Source organism: Trifolium pratense, linkage group LG6, assembly GCF_020283565.1.
Source record: "Trifolium pratense cultivar HEN17-A07 linkage group LG6, ARS_RC_1.1, whole genome shotgun sequence".
Lineage (NCBI taxonomy): Eukaryota > Viridiplantae > Streptophyta > Magnoliopsida > Fabales > Fabaceae > Trifolium > Trifolium pratense.
This window is the reverse complement of record NC_060064.1, coordinates 13169177-13186585: the sequence shown is the minus strand read 5'-3', so window position 1 is coordinate 13186585 and position 17409 is coordinate 13169177. Positions and strand designations below refer to the sequence as shown.

The 17409-nt window shown below is 32.1% G+C and overlaps 2 protein-coding genes across 4 annotated transcripts; both read left to right on the top strand.

Moving 5' to 3' along the window:
• The first annotated feature begins 2601 nt into the window (after positions 1-2601).
• On the top strand, positions 2602-9691 carry LOC123889244. Of its 2 annotated transcripts, none has more exons than XM_045938495.1 (2): positions 2602-2965; positions 6900-9691. In XM_045938495.1, the coding sequence occupies exons 1-2, from the start codon at positions 2956-2958 to the stop codon at positions 8987-8989; spliced, it is 2100 nt and encodes a 699-aa protein (XP_045794451.1). In that variant the 5' UTR covers positions 2602-2955; the 3' UTR covers positions 8990-9691. The 2 variants fall into 2 exon arrangements, with proteins under 2 accessions (XP_045794451.1, XP_045794452.1); XM_045938496.1 differs by lacking the exon at positions 2602-2965 and adding an exon at positions 5966-6221.
• A 682-nt stretch (positions 9692-10373) lies between these two features.
• On the top strand, positions 10374-13178 carry LOC123889243 (phosphatidylinositol transfer protein 3-like). Of its 2 annotated transcripts, none has more exons than XM_045938492.1 (6): positions 10374-10713; positions 11104-11210; positions 11284-11460; positions 11543-11641; positions 11739-11984; positions 12573-13178. In XM_045938492.1, exons 2-6 carry the CDS (start codon positions 11139-11141, stop codon positions 12930-12932), a joined length of 954 nt encoding a protein of 317 aa, XP_045794448.1. In that variant the 5' UTR covers positions 10374-10713; positions 11104-11138; the 3' UTR covers positions 12933-13178. The 2 variants fall into 2 exon arrangements, with proteins under 2 accessions (XP_045794448.1, XP_045794450.1); XM_045938494.1 differs by having other exon boundaries at positions 10689-10906.
• Positions 13179-17409: the final 4231 nt, after the last annotated feature.

Here is a 17409-nt window from a genome sequence, read left to right as displayed (position 1 = left end):
TTACTGGAAAACAAATTGCATTGAATGAAAAACAATTACAAATAAAGATGGTTCACAAAACATACATTTCTCCTCCGAATTCCGTTCGTTCGATCGCTGAGTACTTAGAATTTTTAGAGAGAGTGTTTGTATAAATTTTGTGACCCCGGTTCTGAATGAAAAACTACTATAAATACTACTACAAAGTGGTAACTGTTTCTTGATCATCTGGACGCTCCTCGATTTGCCACGTCGACCACGTTCTCCACTTTCATCTTCCATTCCTTCAGCGCGCGCCAATGCCTCTTGGGCCGCTCGTTGCTTCGTCTTTGGGCTTGGCCCAACTTTCTATCAGTTTGATTTCGTGCTTTCGATAGCTTTCTGACAAAACCAAAACTGGACGCGTTGTCCATATCTCTCGAAGCGCTCTTTGGCTTCGACCCAGTTGGCTTTCGACGCCAACTTTGAAAGTTTTATTTTAACAATATCACTTCCAAACAAATGTTGGACCCACCAATTATATTTAATTGATAAATACCAAATTTATATCCAACAGTATGCAACTTATTTTTTTACCTACGATTAAATACATTGATTTAGTGTTATTTCAAATTTCATATGTTAATATCAAGTATAAGTTAAATTGACTTACACCAAATTTAATTTGTTAGAATTAATTAATCCTACAACTAATATTATTCAAACTAAAAAAATTAAAGAGATATTCGTAAGAAAAATTAAAAAAATTAAAGAGATATTTGACCTTGGTTTGTAAGTTTTCTATTATCTTTTTGGGTAAATTCTAATATGGACCACTTCATCAAGTGGTCCATGGTGGACCAATCACGAATAACATTATAACGAATACGAATTTTACAAAATTCACTTGTTGGATTGAAAGTTTATATCATATAGATCATTCATAGAAAAATTTAGAAAAACTGAAAATCATTTGATATGTTATTGAGACACATCAAGATTAACGGTTTATTAAATAATGTAAATCTTGATGGGTCTCAATAACATATCAAATGATTTTCAAAAAATTTTAAGAAATTTATGGATGATCTATACGATATAAAATTTCAATCCAACAGTGAATTTCGTAAAATTCATATTCGGTAGATCACTTGTCCATGATGGACCACTTGTGAAGGTGGTCCACCGTAGCATTAGCCATCTTTTTGTCTTATAATTGTGTATTTTTTAGGGTCAGGCCTGAGCATAGGCTTGGGTGCAACCCGCGATCAACAACATGCACGCGTTCAATGTTCATTTCCTTATTCATTGTCTTCTCTTCTTCCAAGTTGCATCGAAAACTGGAAACATTCTCATACCCCCTTCTTCATTCAAATTTAGTGAAAGTAATTATTACCCCTATCTAATTATTTTTAAGATTTTGGGGTTTGTTAGGGTTTATAATTTTTTAGAATTTTTGCTTTTAGTGTTTGTCCACTTGACCACCGCCTATTTTTGTTCACACACTCAAACTGACACGTAGTATAGGTATATATCTATTATTGTGGAGCTCGATTCTCTTATCTTGTCAATATGATTCATTCTCAGAAAACTAGTAACCTCTGTCTCGTGCATCTTTTTCACAAAGCTATATTTTTTGTTGATCGAGAGGAATGAAGTTGTGAGGTTAATCATGTCATTCACAAAAACAATTAATGTACAAATAAGCTAAACTTTAATTTTGGTGTAGACTCATCAAACATAGTTGAGATGTCTTTCTATCCTCTCTCTTTATTGCTTTTTTTAGATGTTGACGGTAGAATTTTTTTCTTCATATAATTCCTTAATTTTTCATTATTTTTTATTTTATTATAAAATACGTAACAACCACACAACTTTATCTTATATTACCCGCAAAGATACCTTTCAAACAAACAAAGCGAAGACAACTATCTATATTCTCAAGCGAAACTAGTAATTTTGGCACAATCCCTGTGGAGAACGATAAACTTATCACTTTATTACTTGGTAGCGATTCTGTGCACTTGCAGAACCACCGTCATATAGGTATCACATACATTATTGTGGAGTTTGATTCTCTTATTCTTGTCAACACATGATTCATTCTCAGAAAACTAGTAACCTCTGTCTCGTGCATTTTTTTCACAAAGCTATATTTTTTATTGATCGAGAGGAATGAAGTTGTGAGGTTAACCATATCATTCACAAAAAAACCTGACAAGCCTTAATTTTGGTGGAGACTCAAACATAGTTGAGATGTCTTTCTATCCTCTCCCTTTATTGCTTTTTTTAGACGTTGACGGTAGAATTTTTTTTTCTTCATATAATTCCTTGATTTTTCATTATTTTTTACTATGTTAAAATACGTAACAATCACACAACTTTATCTTATATTTAGGCTCAAAATTAAAGAAGTAGTTAACATTTTTTTTTTGTTGTCAAGCAATCTCATACGTAAAATCTTGCATATTCAAATATTTCTAACACTTTTTTTTTTTTGAACGGCTTATAATTTTGGCAAAAATTAACTGCTTTACACTTAATTAAGGTAGAGTATAAACAACATTGATAGTATCTTATCATACTTGTGATGGGTCGCACTTAAATAAATAAAATATTATTATATCATACTATATTTGATTCACCATACATAGAAACAAAACAGTGGTGGTAATTGCATTGTAAAGTGACACAAGATCACACAATCACAGCACAAAAGTAAACCACGCATGAACTAAAAAGTGAAACCTCAAAAATCAAAAAAGTCAGTTCTTTCAAAATTATCAATAGTTGTTGTTGTGTTGTGGTGGAAGTTAGTGCGTGGGAGCGAGCGAGCGAGCACAACAAAGGGTCCATCATCTTTGTTCTTCATAATTCCACGTTTTTATCTCATAAACAAAAAATTATAAATTAAATTAAAATAATAGAGAGAAATTCAACGAAGATCTGAAAGCTTTGTTCTACCACCACCACCTCATTATTATAACTCCTCAAAAAATGCAACAAGGTATTTCTTCTTTTTTTCTTACTTATTCAGAACCCTAAATTCTCTCTCCTTTTACTCTTCTTTGACTTACTCTGCGTCTTATCTTTCTCAATTTTTGTTTTTATTTATCAATTTTGCCTCTATTTTTGTTTAGAAGCTTTTGGTTTGAGAAATTAATTATGAAATTTGAGTATTTTAGGAAATATTAGGAATTTAGGGATGTGTTTACAGTTTGTTTCTGTTTGTGAATTTTGAATAATCTTTGTGCCTTTATGCCCATTTCCCCTTTTCCTTTTTCATGGGGTGGATGGCTTGAAATTGTGATTCTCTTTTGAGTGTGGCTGCCGGCCTTATCGACGAAACTTAATTTTGTTTTTGCATAACTTGTTAGAGGGAATGTAGGATAGGGGAGGAAATAGATTACTTTAAATCTTGGTTGTTTGTTCTTTTTTTTTTTTGTTGGAGGGGAGAGGAGAGGAACAAAGTCCATTTGACTAAATTTTGGCTGTATACAATGTAGGGGGATTTGGAGGGAAGAAAATGTTTACTAAAGTTTAATTCCATTAATTAAAATTAACTAAAATATCCTTATATACTTAATATAATATATAATTTAAAAATGTTAGAAGAGTATAAAAAGTTAATTAGTATTTAAGTTTCCTTCCCCTCCTTTTAACGACAAAATATCTAATTAAATCGCTTCCCTCCATATAAGACGAGGATTTCATCGTCTTCTTTGTTATTTCGATTCTAGACTATCTCATTTTTTTTTTCTTCTAATGATAGTAATTTTAATCCTGCCTTTTCGCGTGTAACCAACCACTCATCCATTAAAATATTTTTCTTGTTTGTCACACTAGGTTAATTTTATTGTTGGCTTTTTAGTTTTTATCAATCAACATTCATTTCAATATTTTCTATGGCATAGCACATTGAAATATCCCTCCATTTCATTCTCCCCTGCTTGGATTCCATGGTTAACATCTCCCTGTCATTTTGTATTATGATGGACCCAAAGATACTTAAAGCTTGAGACATGTGGTATAGCGTATTTTCCAAGTTTCACCTCTATGATGAGGGTGTCCGATAGCCCGGGAACCTTAGCAATGTGGGACTCCAATACAACTTTAATAATTAGAAAGCAAGTCTTGAACCAAGACAAAAGACATTGGTTCTAAGTTGATACTTTTTGTAGTTCTAACCAAAACCTTCTCACATTAGTTGTGATTGCTTAATATGTAGTATTATTATATCTTTGATTACCCAAATATAGGCAATCTAAATACATTTCTTCTCTAAAACCTCTTTATTCATATCCACTATATACTCTATTATGTCTTTTTCAAACTGTGTGTAGGTCTTTTTGATTTCTTCTATATATCTCCATAACTTCTTCTAGCAATTATATTGTTTCCATGGTCGATATCCCTGACATTAAACCATATTCATTTTGAAGAGTAGTTTTCTCATTTTAATCTCTTAGTCACTCTATTGCATAGCTTCAACGTATAACTGATAAGTTTAATTCGTCTGCAATTCATGCAGTTTTGTATATCACATTTGTTCTTAAAGATAGGGATTAAAATACCTCCCCTTCATCCATTTGGCATGCTCTTAAAAACCTTATATTTATTGTTAAATAACTTTGTCAATCTCAGCGATCATCCGTGCGATCCCACCATGATCCTACTGAAGTCCGATCTTTTATAAGATTGACTCGCCCAGGGGTAGCAAGATCGTAAGATTGGTCCGAGCTTACAATTTAAATCGGGATCTTAACCACAATGGGTGAAGACACATGCATGATTTTATGTTATATCTCTAACAATTCACTCTTGTTTTTTCTGTATTTTCATTCCTAATGAATGAAATTGATCTTAACAGTTTGAGTTAGCCCTATGTTTCTGGTGGTACTCATTGTTATGTGGCTTGTAGCTTGTAAGTCCAAGTGAGCGAATAAAATCGCACAAGGCTTCCCTAAAAAAGTTCAGTTGGTGATTATTCATCATATTCTGATTATATGCTATCTTATGCTATCACTATAAAGATGTTGCATTTGCATAATGGTAGGTAGAAATGGACAGAAATGGTTGAGACATAAGGTCTACTTGTAGAAAGCTTAATTTTTCTCGAGGGGGTAATGTCTCGGACTCTCGGTGTCGTTTCCAGTTTCATTAGACGTGAGACGTTTTATCCTTTCATATCTTAAAAGTCTATTTTTGTTTCACTCAGAAGTTTGAGAATATTTTTGTTTCACTCAGAAATTTGAGAACGACAGGTAATGCTAAAACATCTGTGTGTATAGTGGAAATATTGAAAAGTACTTTAGTTTTTTTAGGATTATTTTTTAATTAGTAGAAATCCATTTGACTCCTAAAGTGTACTTAAATGTATTTTTTAAAAAGTTTTCTTGGAACTGTGTTTTGACAGTTCAATGCCCACTAACCATAGAGGCTGAGTAGCAACTGAAGCTTGAATTTAATGTTGGGTCCGACTTTAATTTATTGTTTTTAGTGCCATAGATGGAATGAAAGTTTTTTATAATAATATTTAAACAATAAGCGGGGTACAGTGCACGAAGTTTACCATATGTTGGGTTATCAAAGTTAACAATACAGGGAGTCAAATATTGGTTGTTAGTTTTTCAGTGATATAATAAAATAAGTCATTCGTTTTCCCCCTGTTACAACTGGTTGGCATACGACTCGATTTGCTGATTGATGGCCTTTCACTTTGACAAGCATCTGAAAATAACAGATGGTGAGATCTGTTTACTCGGAAACCCTAATCCTTTTCTTTCTCAAGTCTTGATCTGTACATCATTATTGTGTATAAAAAATCTGATTGATTTGTGATTTGTTTTGAGATATACTCATTGCATCGAATTTAATGATTGACATAACCTCATTGTAGTAGCTTCTATGTTTTTTTATGCATATTCCTGCTCTCAATTTGGGGGCCGGGGGTAATGTAGTGACATTTTTTTGTGTGTTTTTTTTTTTAGAAAACAAAATCTACAAAAAATGGAAATTCTTCAGTTCTCCTTATCTTGACCTCTACAAAAATGGACACAAGTATTAACAAACATTGGGCAGCCCAAAATGTTTGTGATTTTCTGGAACTTTTGGACTGCGTCAATGTTGAAGGAATTCATGCACACACTCTTCTCTGGTACTGAGAAAACAAAACTCATGTATATTAGGAACCACAAATTGATGCCTTAAAGAAGGATCCCCTAGTGAAGAATCCACGGCCCTTAATACACTTGCACATTCTTGTAAGTAACTAGAGTATAGGTGCATAGCTTTATGCACCATTTAAGGACACGGCTCTGACCAATTGAAGTAACTCTCAACATTGTTTTTGTTTTGCATATATATTAGGAGAATAAGGGTAAAAGAGTAATTGTGAGGGGATTATTGAATGTGATTTCTGTAAGTAGAAATATCGCTTTCTTATTTTCGGGCGCTTATACTTGTAGTCCGTTTGAAGCAGTGAGAACTAATGATAGGATGTTTGCATTAGATATACTTATATATTAAATCCGGCATACAAAGGGTTATTATTTGTGAAATTGACCTGTAAAAAGGGAGGCCAGGTCAATTTCACAAATAATATGCGGTTATTGTATGTGGTTATTGTATTAGCTTGAACAGAAACTTCAAGGAGCTTCTCAACTTCCCAAGGATGCACCATGTTTGATAATTTTGATCTCACTTCAATATAAGATATAGTGGTTGTGGGATCCCACGTCTAACTATAAATGATTTTAAACCATATATCTTATGTTAAATTTCTACTGTCAGTTTATGCATTACATTTTTCATCTCTGAATTTTTGGGTCATGTAAGAATTCTTGCTATTTTTGCAACTCAATGAATGCATGATTCTACTATCCTCCTAAGAAGGAACAATAATTATAGTGATGTTAATGAAGTTTGATACCTATTTGCAGGTAGATCCCCAGACCAGGAATCAGTTGGGTCTGGGACAAAGAAGTCCAGTGTTTCATCTGGTGGTAGGTCTCGAAATCGGAAAGAATTCTTCTATAAATTTGTTGAAAGTGATAGTCTGAATGAAAAACTTGAAGAATGGTATGAATCTGTAACAGAAAAATATGCATCGAAACAGCAACCATTTGATGTTCCATTTGAGTTGATTGAACTTCAAAAATTTGATTATGCATTGGAGGGGATTTCATTTCAGCAGCTGACACGCATGCCTAATGCTGTTCATGCTTCTACATCTGAAGCTGTAGAAGCAACAGCTTGTCTTGCTATTGAAGATTTTCTACATGCTAGTATGAAGGGCTTGTGGGAGGCATTTTGGAGTCAAGATGAGCCTATGCCTTTTTCCGTGGCTTGTCTGTATAATGCTAACATGAAGTTTTATCAGGCTGAAAATGCTATTGCTAATGGAAGGCTTGGAGGTCTTTGTGGCACTGGTATATTGCTTAATAATTCTAGACATCCTCATGGGAAATGGGATCATCTCCTTGAATTAACTCTTCTTAGAACCGATATCAGAGGTCTCGCTGTTGGTGGTGATCGTCAGCCTTCTTTACCAGTTGTAGGAGAAGCTTTATTTTATGCTATTCGAATGCTGTTGGCGAGGAGTTTAAGTAGACTGAGTTTCTTTCCGGATCCAAGCACAGTCTTTGTTCTTCTAGTTGATTCTCAGTATGGGGGAGTTGTAAAAGTTGAAGGAGATGTAAGTAAGCTCAATTTTGATGTGAATAATGTTTATGAATGTGCTGCTGAATGGGTAAAAAATCATTCTAGAATTTCTGTTTCTCCAATTTATAGAATCTGGAACAAACTTGGAAATGCAAACTGGGGAGATATTGGTGCTCTACAGGTTTTATTTGCAACATTTCACTGTATTACGCAATATGCTGGCCTGCCCAAGCACTCTATTGAGGATTTAGCTGCCGATCATAGTTCACGTCTCCATACAAGAAGAATTGAAAGGCAGTTAGGAGATACTGCCAGAGTGAATGGAAATGGCCTATTTCGATACCAGCAGCGTAGTGTTTCCCCTGAGATTGTCGAAGTTCAGGAGGATTATGTTAATGTTGATTCCAAGGAGTCGATGAAATTAGAAGAAGGATCTATATTATGGCTGGAGGATTCAGATGGGCAAAGGGGTTATCAGATACAAGAAGTAATCAATACTGGTGAATTGACATACTACATTGCATCTTATGTTGAAGACCCAGGAATAGATCTGTTCCTATATGTGGGTTCTCATCCCTCCCAGTTGGAACCAGCATGGGAAGATATGAATTTATGGTATCAGGTCCAGAGGCAGACCAAAGTATTGACAATAATGAAGCAGAAAGGTCTGTCAAGCAAATATCTACCTCAATTGTTTGCCTCTGGAAGGATCATACACCCTGGTCATTGTCAAAGGCCCAGCTCAGGTGGAAATTGTGAGCACCCTTGGTGTGGGACCCCTGCTCTCGTGACCGGTCCAATTGGTGAAACAGTCGCTGAAATGGTAGAGTCAGGCCGATTTGGTCCAGATGAGGCTATCAAATGTTGCCATGATTGCTTATCAGCACTATCAACTGCTACCTTGGCGGGACTACGGCATGGAGACATTAGGCCAGAGAACGTGATCTGTGTTAGGTCTGGTGTGAGGCCTTATTTTCTTCTAATTGGGTGGGGCCATGCTATTCTTGAAGATAGAGATCGCCCTGCTATGAATCTTCATTTCTCATCTACTTACGCACTTCAGGAAGGAAAGCTATGCTCCGCCTCTGATGCAGAAAGCCTAGTTTATATGCTTTATTATTCATGTGGCGGTGTATTCCCCGATCTAGATTCAGTAGAAGGAGCACTACAATGGAGAGAGACATCTTGGTCAAGGAGATCAATTCAGCAGAAGCTTGGTGACATTTCCACAGTGCTGAAAGCTTTTGCAGATTACGTCGACAGTCTATGCGGGACACCATATCCCATGAACTATGACATATGGCTGAGAAGGCTGAGGAAAAATATTCATGAAGATGATCATGGAAAGGAAATTGATCAAACATGCTAGGATTTCCAACTGGGTTCAATTCCTGAAATGAAAACTCTAATATAATCTTAACGTGTTTCTCATTGCGGTGGTTGGACTTTTGGGCGGTGAATAAAATATGGAACTCAACAGTTTACTATCTGATGCTCATGGATTTATATTCATTGAAGGATTGTTTTGGGGAATGGTTGGTGTATTTCATCAAAAGAGCACATCATAATAGCTCTTGTTGGTGCAGGTTGGGCTGTTTTATCCATTGGTGGCATCTTTCGGCACATGAATGAAGCAGTTCCTACATTTTGAGGAGCCAAGACATGAATTTTAACAGTTTTCTTTCCATTTCATTGTTCTTGATGAGTTACTTGTGAAAGTAAGTTATATTCATTACAGCATTCGTTTGTAAAGATAATAGGGCTTCTAGAATACCCTGAGATTCATGCAGTTGCATGGTTCAAGACCATATGAATGGTGTACACACTGCATAGGGTATATAATCTTATTCTGTAAATGCCTTATTTTTATTGTGTTCATTGTAGTATCTATTTTATTCTTAGAAATTTACCTGTCTCCAGTTCGTTCCCACTTCACATGTATGTGCTTGAAGCCTTCAAGTAGGGGAGGGTCGGGGATCATAATTTTTTATTTTTTATTTATATTTTATTTTATGCAAACCAAGGTCTCATCTAATTAATCATTCGAGGTAATTGAAATTCATTTAAGAGATTGACATATCTCAACAAATGTTTTTCCAAAATAATCAGAAATGAGTGAAATAAGCAAAAACTTACATACATTATCTATATGAATTTAATTTATATACACTGTCAGCGTAAAGTTATTTTACACATGCGTCCAATAATATACCAACATATCATGTATGGTGTTCAAACACACATGATGAGTCACATTCATTAAATGATGTGTCAACACATCATTGGATGCATGTGTAAAAAAATTTTAAACTAACGGTGCATACCAATTAAACTCAATTATTATTATTATTATTATTATTATTATTATTATTATTATTATTATTATTATTATTATTATTATTATTATTATTATTATTATTATTATTATTATAATGATGAACACAATTTTAACTTGAGCAAAATGTTATTAGTTTAAAAAACTCAAAATAATGATGGGATAATATACCTTGATTTTGAGTTTTTTCAACTATAAGTCTAAATTATCATAAAAATAAATTACATTTTATAAATGTTATCCAAACCTAAATCACATTGGACGAAACTCATTTTTGCAAAATAAAATTTAATCAAACTTAATTTTGTAAACTTTAATTAAAAAGAAACTTTTGGTAAGTTTTAAGTTATTTTATTCACCTTAATAATTTAATTTAGTTTTCCCACATGCATTTGAACATGTTTTAGATATACTATTTGTTCCTCTTACAAGAGACAATTTTTCATTTTTTTATTTAATATATCAAAACTGTCTCTTTGATATGTAAAAAAAATACACGTCTCTTTGTAAGAGGAATAGCAAAAACATCGCAGCAGCACGCATGTGTAACTGCATATAGTTTTATCCTTCGAACATTCCAATCCAGTGGTTTCTCTGTTGTAGCCACGTGTTCTTTCTCATTTCCTCTCCTTCATCATTCTCCTTCTCTAATAGTCTCTCTCTCTTCATCATTGTTTGTATACACACACTGTCCAATCTTGTTTGATGCCTTCTCCTTTACGTCAAAAACCGGTTTCATTCTTCTCTTCTATTCCGCGGTAATAATAACACTACATCCGTCAAGTCATTTTTTAGATTCATTGAATAATTGATGTATTTGATCTATAATAGGATCAGATCATTTGCCTGCAAAATTGACAAGGAATTTTACATGTGAAACAAAGTTGATTGTAGTAATGTTAGTTGGAATTAATCATGCATAGATGCTGCTTTAGTCACACAAATCATGTGGTTAGAATATTCCTATAAATGATTTTGAATTGTGCCATACAATTTCTTATCATTCTTTTCAAATTTATGATTTGAAACCATGCATGTATGATTTGCAACTTGAGAAAATTATAGTGCCATGCCATTTTTGTTCCAGTACTTACCAAGCATCTGAAAGTATATGGATGAATTATTTTGTATGTTTTTCATATTTTCAGGATATTTTTAGCTTGATTAAGATTTCAAAAGAACGATGTCGTCGTTTAAGAAATTGAGAGAAAGTATACTTGAAAAAAAATTATCTCCAGAAGAGCAGCAGATCAAGGTACTACCAGACATTAATTTGTTAGGAAATGAATACATTTCAATGATTGATTGATTTCCTTTGTTCTTTTCAGATCGGAGAAGTCAAAAAGATAATCGGTCCAATTGCTGATAAGTTCCCGACAATATGTTCGGATGCATCAGTGCTAAGGTTTCTTAAAGCAAGAAACTATAATACTATAAAGGCTGCTAGGATGTTGAGAGGCACCATTAAATGGAGGCTGGAGTTCAAGCCTGATAAGATTCGATGGGTGCAAATCAAATATTAATTTTTTTTTATCTGTTTAAATTTTGATGAGTTACTTGTTGAGATTCTTAAATTTATATCACCAGGATGATGTAGCTCGAGAAGCTTTGATCGGAAGGCTGTATAAAGCTGATTACTTGGACAAGCAAGGAAGGATTGTTTTTGTTATGAAAGCTGGAATTCAGGTAATATATATACTTGATCCTTCTTGTTTTGTAGATGTCATTGTTAATATAATTGATGATTCAATCTTTTAACTAAGACCTTAGTGATCCAATATAGAGTACAAGTGCGTCAATCGTACAGATCAAGTACCTCGTTTACTGTTTGGAGAATGCCATATTGAATATTAGTTCCTCCACACAAGAACAGATGGTTTGGCTAATTGATTTTCAAGGGTGGAGCGCATCGTGTGTATCATCAAAGGTCACCCGAGATACTGCTCAAGTCCTGCAGAATCATTACCCTGAAAGATTGGGCCTTGCAGTCTTTTACAATCCGCCAAAATTGTTCCAGTCATTTTGGACGGTACGATATCATAATATCTCCTATCTTTATTGTATGAGACTTATGTGCGTGATGAATTTCGCTTACTGATGAATGTGTGATTCTGACATTGCTTGGCTATTTTCTGAAGTTTACATTGTTGCTGCTATAAAAATGAAGATTTTACGCGTAATTTATTATGCGAAAGTGGACACAAAAATATATGCTTGATGATATATACTTCATATAAGTATCTTCTTAGTTGTATAATGTATATCTCAGTTGTAAATAATTTTTTTAAAATTTTGAGTGAATGTTAAACAATACTAGTTCCGAGCGAGCCGTGGAGGGTATGATGAGAGTTCTATGATTTATATCATTTGTATTTGACACTTTTTACTTTCTAGCATAAGAGTCCAGAGGCTATACGTGGATCTTCTGAAAAGAGTTCAAAGGGTTAGCAATGTTGTGTCCCTTAGGTCTATGAATGTAGTTTTTCGAAGGATTGGTTTTGCTATATAGAAAGGTTTAGCGGCGCAGCTTGTTGCCTGTTTACCTTTCGTTCATGTATATATTATTTTTTTATCAATCTGTTTTCTGTGTTTGATAAGTGTGCATTCTTTGGAACAGATGGTGAAACCATTTCTTGAACCAAAGACTTACAGAAAAGTGACATTTGTTTACCCTGACAACCCGAAAAGCCGAGTGATGATGGAAGAACTCTTTGACATGGACAAGCTAGAATCCTGTTTTGGTGGAAAGAATACAGCTAAAGTGAACTTTGAAGCTTATGGTCAAAATATGAGAGAAGATGACAAAAGGATGACTGCTTTCATTGATTCTGGCTGTTCAACTCCTAGCTTTTATAGCTCAGAAGTTAATGAAGCACTTCAATCAAGGAATGATTCTGAGGATGAATCATCTGGTAATGAAGCAGTTTATTCAAACTTGGAGGAAGATGATGAGGTTCATCATGACAGAAATGAATGAAGAACTGAACCAAAAGAACACTAACAGTGTCAATTATGTTATTCAAAATTTATCAAACCAATAAGCCATGTAATGTTTGGTTTTAAAGTGATTTCTGCATTCTTGCTTTTACCAATAGTTGATAGGAGTAATTGATAAAATCTACTACCTCTGCTCTAAATATATGATCTCTTTTGAGTAAATTAAGGAGATTAAGAAAGTTGATTGTGATATTAAATTTGTTGACAATTGATATTATTTTTACAATTTTATCCTTGAAGAGAGATAATGAGTTAATTAATGTTTTCTTTATAGTATTTATTACAAAATTGTACAAAAAAATGCATTATAATTAGGGGTATGTTGGTAAAGAAATAATTAATGTCGTTGAAAATTTGAAAGCAATCTTAGAGCATCCACAATGGAGATACTCATTTTTGAGTACTTAACTGGACTGGACCTCACGTGTACACATCACTTATTTATAATTTTTTAATAATAGTACCTAATAAGTATTCAATCCCTCCAACCCAAATCTCTAAAAAAAAATTTAAATGGGTCCCACCAATAACACATTCCACCAAAAACTATACATTATTATAAATGAGACCCACAAAAACAAAATAGGTATCACTTCTTATTGAAGAACCAATACCTATTAGATACTCTTAGGGGTGCTCGCGGTTCGGTTTGGATTGGTTTTGAGGCAAAAATTCATCCGATCCAAAAATAAATTCATTTGCGGTTTGGTTCGGTTTTGGATGACAAATAAAAAAAATCCGATCCAATATTATGCGGTTTAATTTGGATCGGTTTTTGGATATCCAAATTATAAATTGTAATTTTTTTTAATAAATATAAATATTATAAAAAACGCTACAAAATAATAGTTTGACATTTTTGACAAAATAAATATTAAGTTTGATGTAAAATATAACATATAATATATTGAAAATTAATATTTTGGAATGACAATTACCAATTATATTCGAAACATATAAAAAATTTAAAAAAAATAGATTAAATTAAACTAACATATAGTATTAACAAAATTTAAAATGAAAAAAAAAGGTTAATGCAATATATATTTATATTAATAAAAAGATAAATAAATATTAAAATATATGTATGCGGTTTGGTTCGGTTTGGATCGGTTTTAAGAAATCAATCTGAAATCCGATCCAGCGGTTTTCACAAAAGAACATCCAAACACATCCAAAAAAACTTCGGTTTTTTGCGGTTTTCGGTTTTTTTGGATCGATTTTCGGTTTTTATTTGGATTGGTTTGGATTTGAGCACCCCTAGATACTCTTTGTGTTTTGCTCCAATGGGGTACCTATTAGGTACTAGTACTTAAAAAAATAAGTACCCACCATTGGAGATTGAAAGGGACCCAAAAAAAATTTTCAATTGGATCTTATATTTCGGGACAAATGTAGTAATAAATAAAAAATTTAAAATAAGTACGATTTTGTCACAAAGATAATTTTTGTAATTTAAATAATCTAAAAAATTTAAAACCTATTAATTTTTTTTAATAAAAAAACCTTTTAAAATTAGAATATTTAAAATAAAATAATTATTATAAATTGCAAAATATTGTGGGAACAAAATGAATTTGTACAATACCCTAGAGTTTTGATGATAACAAGGTAAGTAAAAAAATCTATTAAAATTAGAATATTTAGGAAGGCTACATTTAATTATTTGGAGTTGTTTATTGGGGGTAATCCTAAAAGACTATACTTTTGAAAATTGGTGATTAACCTTGTCCCGTCTATCATCCTGGAAATGTCGTAACCTTTCAATGGGGTCTCTTGAATTTAGGAGTCTACAAGTCCATTTCTTGAAGATTAAAGATTGCTTCAAAACTATTTGGTTGGCGATGATTTGAATGATTTGGAAAGCTTGAAATGATTGTGTTTTTTAATCAGAAAGTTTTTGAAGCGGATTCCATGAATCATAGTATTAAACTTCAGGTTTGGTGGTGGTTTAAAGTGAATTCAAGGATTTTAATTGAAATTTTAATATATGGTACACAAACCTATTAATTTGTTTGGGGGCTACTTGTTGATGTGTTCTCTTTTAGCATTGTAGTCGACGTGCGATATTGCTGTCAACTGAGTTAAACTCAAGGGAACAAAATATATTTTTTTCTACCACATCAAATAATATGTTAAATAAAACTACAAAAATTATTCTTTGTAAGATTTAATTTTTATTTTGAATGAAAAAAAAAATTAATTTTTGTTTTTTTACATTGTCATTATTATTTTCTTTACAAGTATCTCTTACAAAATCTTTCTTTTCTACCCTAACAAAATAAATTACCGTTATAAAAAATCTACAATAATTATAACGAACAGCTAGCGTAATACATTGATAAATCATTAGGGTTTATTTATGGGTAAATAGGATTTTACCCCCCTGCAAAATAGGTCAGTTTTGGGTTACCCCCTGCAAAAAAAAAATTGTGATTACCCCCCTATAAAATGAAGATTCCATCATTTACCCCCCTCAGTCGACAACATGGATGTTGACTGGACAAAATTGATGACGTGGGATGCATGTGTGGCTTTTTATTCATTTTTTATTAAAGTTTTTGTGCCACGTAGATAAATAACTTTAATTATTAATTTTTCGAAAAGAAAAAGAAATTAAAAAAAATTGTTAATAGAATTTACTATCGTTTTTTTCTTCTTTTTTTTTAGTTTTTTTTAAATTAAAAAAATAATAATACATTAATTAATGAATTGACAATAAAAAAATAAATATAAAATAAATTAATTCCACTTGTACGTGCCACGTCATCAATTTTGTCCAGTTAGCATCCATGTTATCGACTGAGGGGGGGTAAATGATGGAATCTTCATTTTACAAGGGGGTAATCACAAAAAAAAAAATTGCAGGGGGTAACGCAAAACTGACCTATTTTGCAGGGGGGTAAAACCCTATTTACCCTTTATTTATTGTTCTAACAACTGGTGTAATACTTGGTATATATATATATATATATATATATATATATATATATATATATATATATATATATATATATATATATGTATGTATGTGAATGTGATATCAATCTTTCAACATTTACTTGAGACACAAACATACATAGTTCACCCGCGGCTAATGTATTTGTTTTTCTTTTTGCAATTGCAATGGCACATCTTCAACAATTTTCAACCAATATATTAGGGTTCTTGTGATTGATCATGATATCAATCTTCTCAATGCTATTGAGAAAGTATGTTGTCAATTCAATTACTCAGGTTTGTACACTAATACATCTTAAAATGTTATCTTGTTCCTTTCTAAATTAGTATATCAATCTTCTCAAACTTTTTGTTTTTTTGTAATGTTGTTTTCTTTTTTCCTTTTTCAGTCAAGACATGCTCCAAGGTTTCGGATGCTTTGAATCTTTTGTTGGGAAAAAAATATATTTTTGATTTGGTGCTAATTGAAGCTAAAATGGCTAATATGATATGGATTTTTGCAACATGTTACACAATAAATCAACATCCATGTTATTAGTAAGCACATATTTATAATTAATTGTACTTTATTTTTTTAATAATTATATCACTTGATTAATTAATAATTAATGTGACATTGCAATGTCATTATTATTTTCTTTACAAATATCTCTTACAAAATCTTTCTTTTCTACCCTAACAAAATAAATTACCGTTAAAAAAAAATCTACAATAGTTATTACAAACACCTGACGTAATACATTGATAAATTATTAGGGTTTATTTATTGTTCTAACAGCTGGCGTAATACTCGGAAGCTATATATATATATATATATATATATATATATATATATATATATATATATATATATATATATATATATATATATATATATATAGTGTGTGTGTGTGTGTGTGTCTGAATGTAATCTCAATCTTTTAACATTTACTTGAGACACAAACATACATAGTTCACCAGTGACTAATATATTTGTTTTTCTTTTTGCAATTGCAATGACACATCCTCAACAATTTTCAACCAATATTATGGTTCTTGTGATTGATCATGATATCAATCTTCTCAATGCTATTGAGAAAGTTTTTTTTTTTGGTACAATACTATTGAGAAAGTATGCTACCAATTCAATTACTCAGGTTTGTAAACTATTACATATTAAAATGTTACATTCTTCCTTTCTAAATTAGTATATCAATCTTCTCAAATTTTTTGTGTTGTTTTCTTTTTTCCTTTTTCAGTCAAGACATGCTCCAAAGTTTCAGATGCTTTGATCTTTTGTTGAATCTTTTGCGACATGTTACACAACAAATCAACATCCTTGTTTTTAGTAAGTACATATTTATAATTAATTGTACTTTATTTTTTATTTTTTATATAATTATATCACTTGATTAATTAATAATTAATGTGACATTGTTATTTTTATTTAGTGATGTGTGTTGATGGCTCAAGAAGTGTTGTTATGTAGGCTATTGATGATGAAGCTTGTGATTATT

What these genes read in the sequence shown, in the direction of transcription:
- LOC123889243 (XM_045938492.1), top strand. Translation starts at nt 11,139, where the DNA reads ATGTCGTCGTTTAAGAAATTGAGAGAAAGTATACTTGAAAAAAAATTA. An exon ending in TTATGAAAGCTGGAATTCAG is followed by an intron (nt 11,642 to 11,738) that starts GTAATATATATA and finishes GATCCAATATAG; the next exon opens with AGTACAAGTGCGTCAATCGT. An exon ending in TGTTCCAGTCATTTTGGACG is followed by an intron (nt 11,985 to 12,572) that starts GTACGATATCAT and finishes TCTTTGGAACAG; the next exon opens with ATGGTGAAACCATTTCTTGA.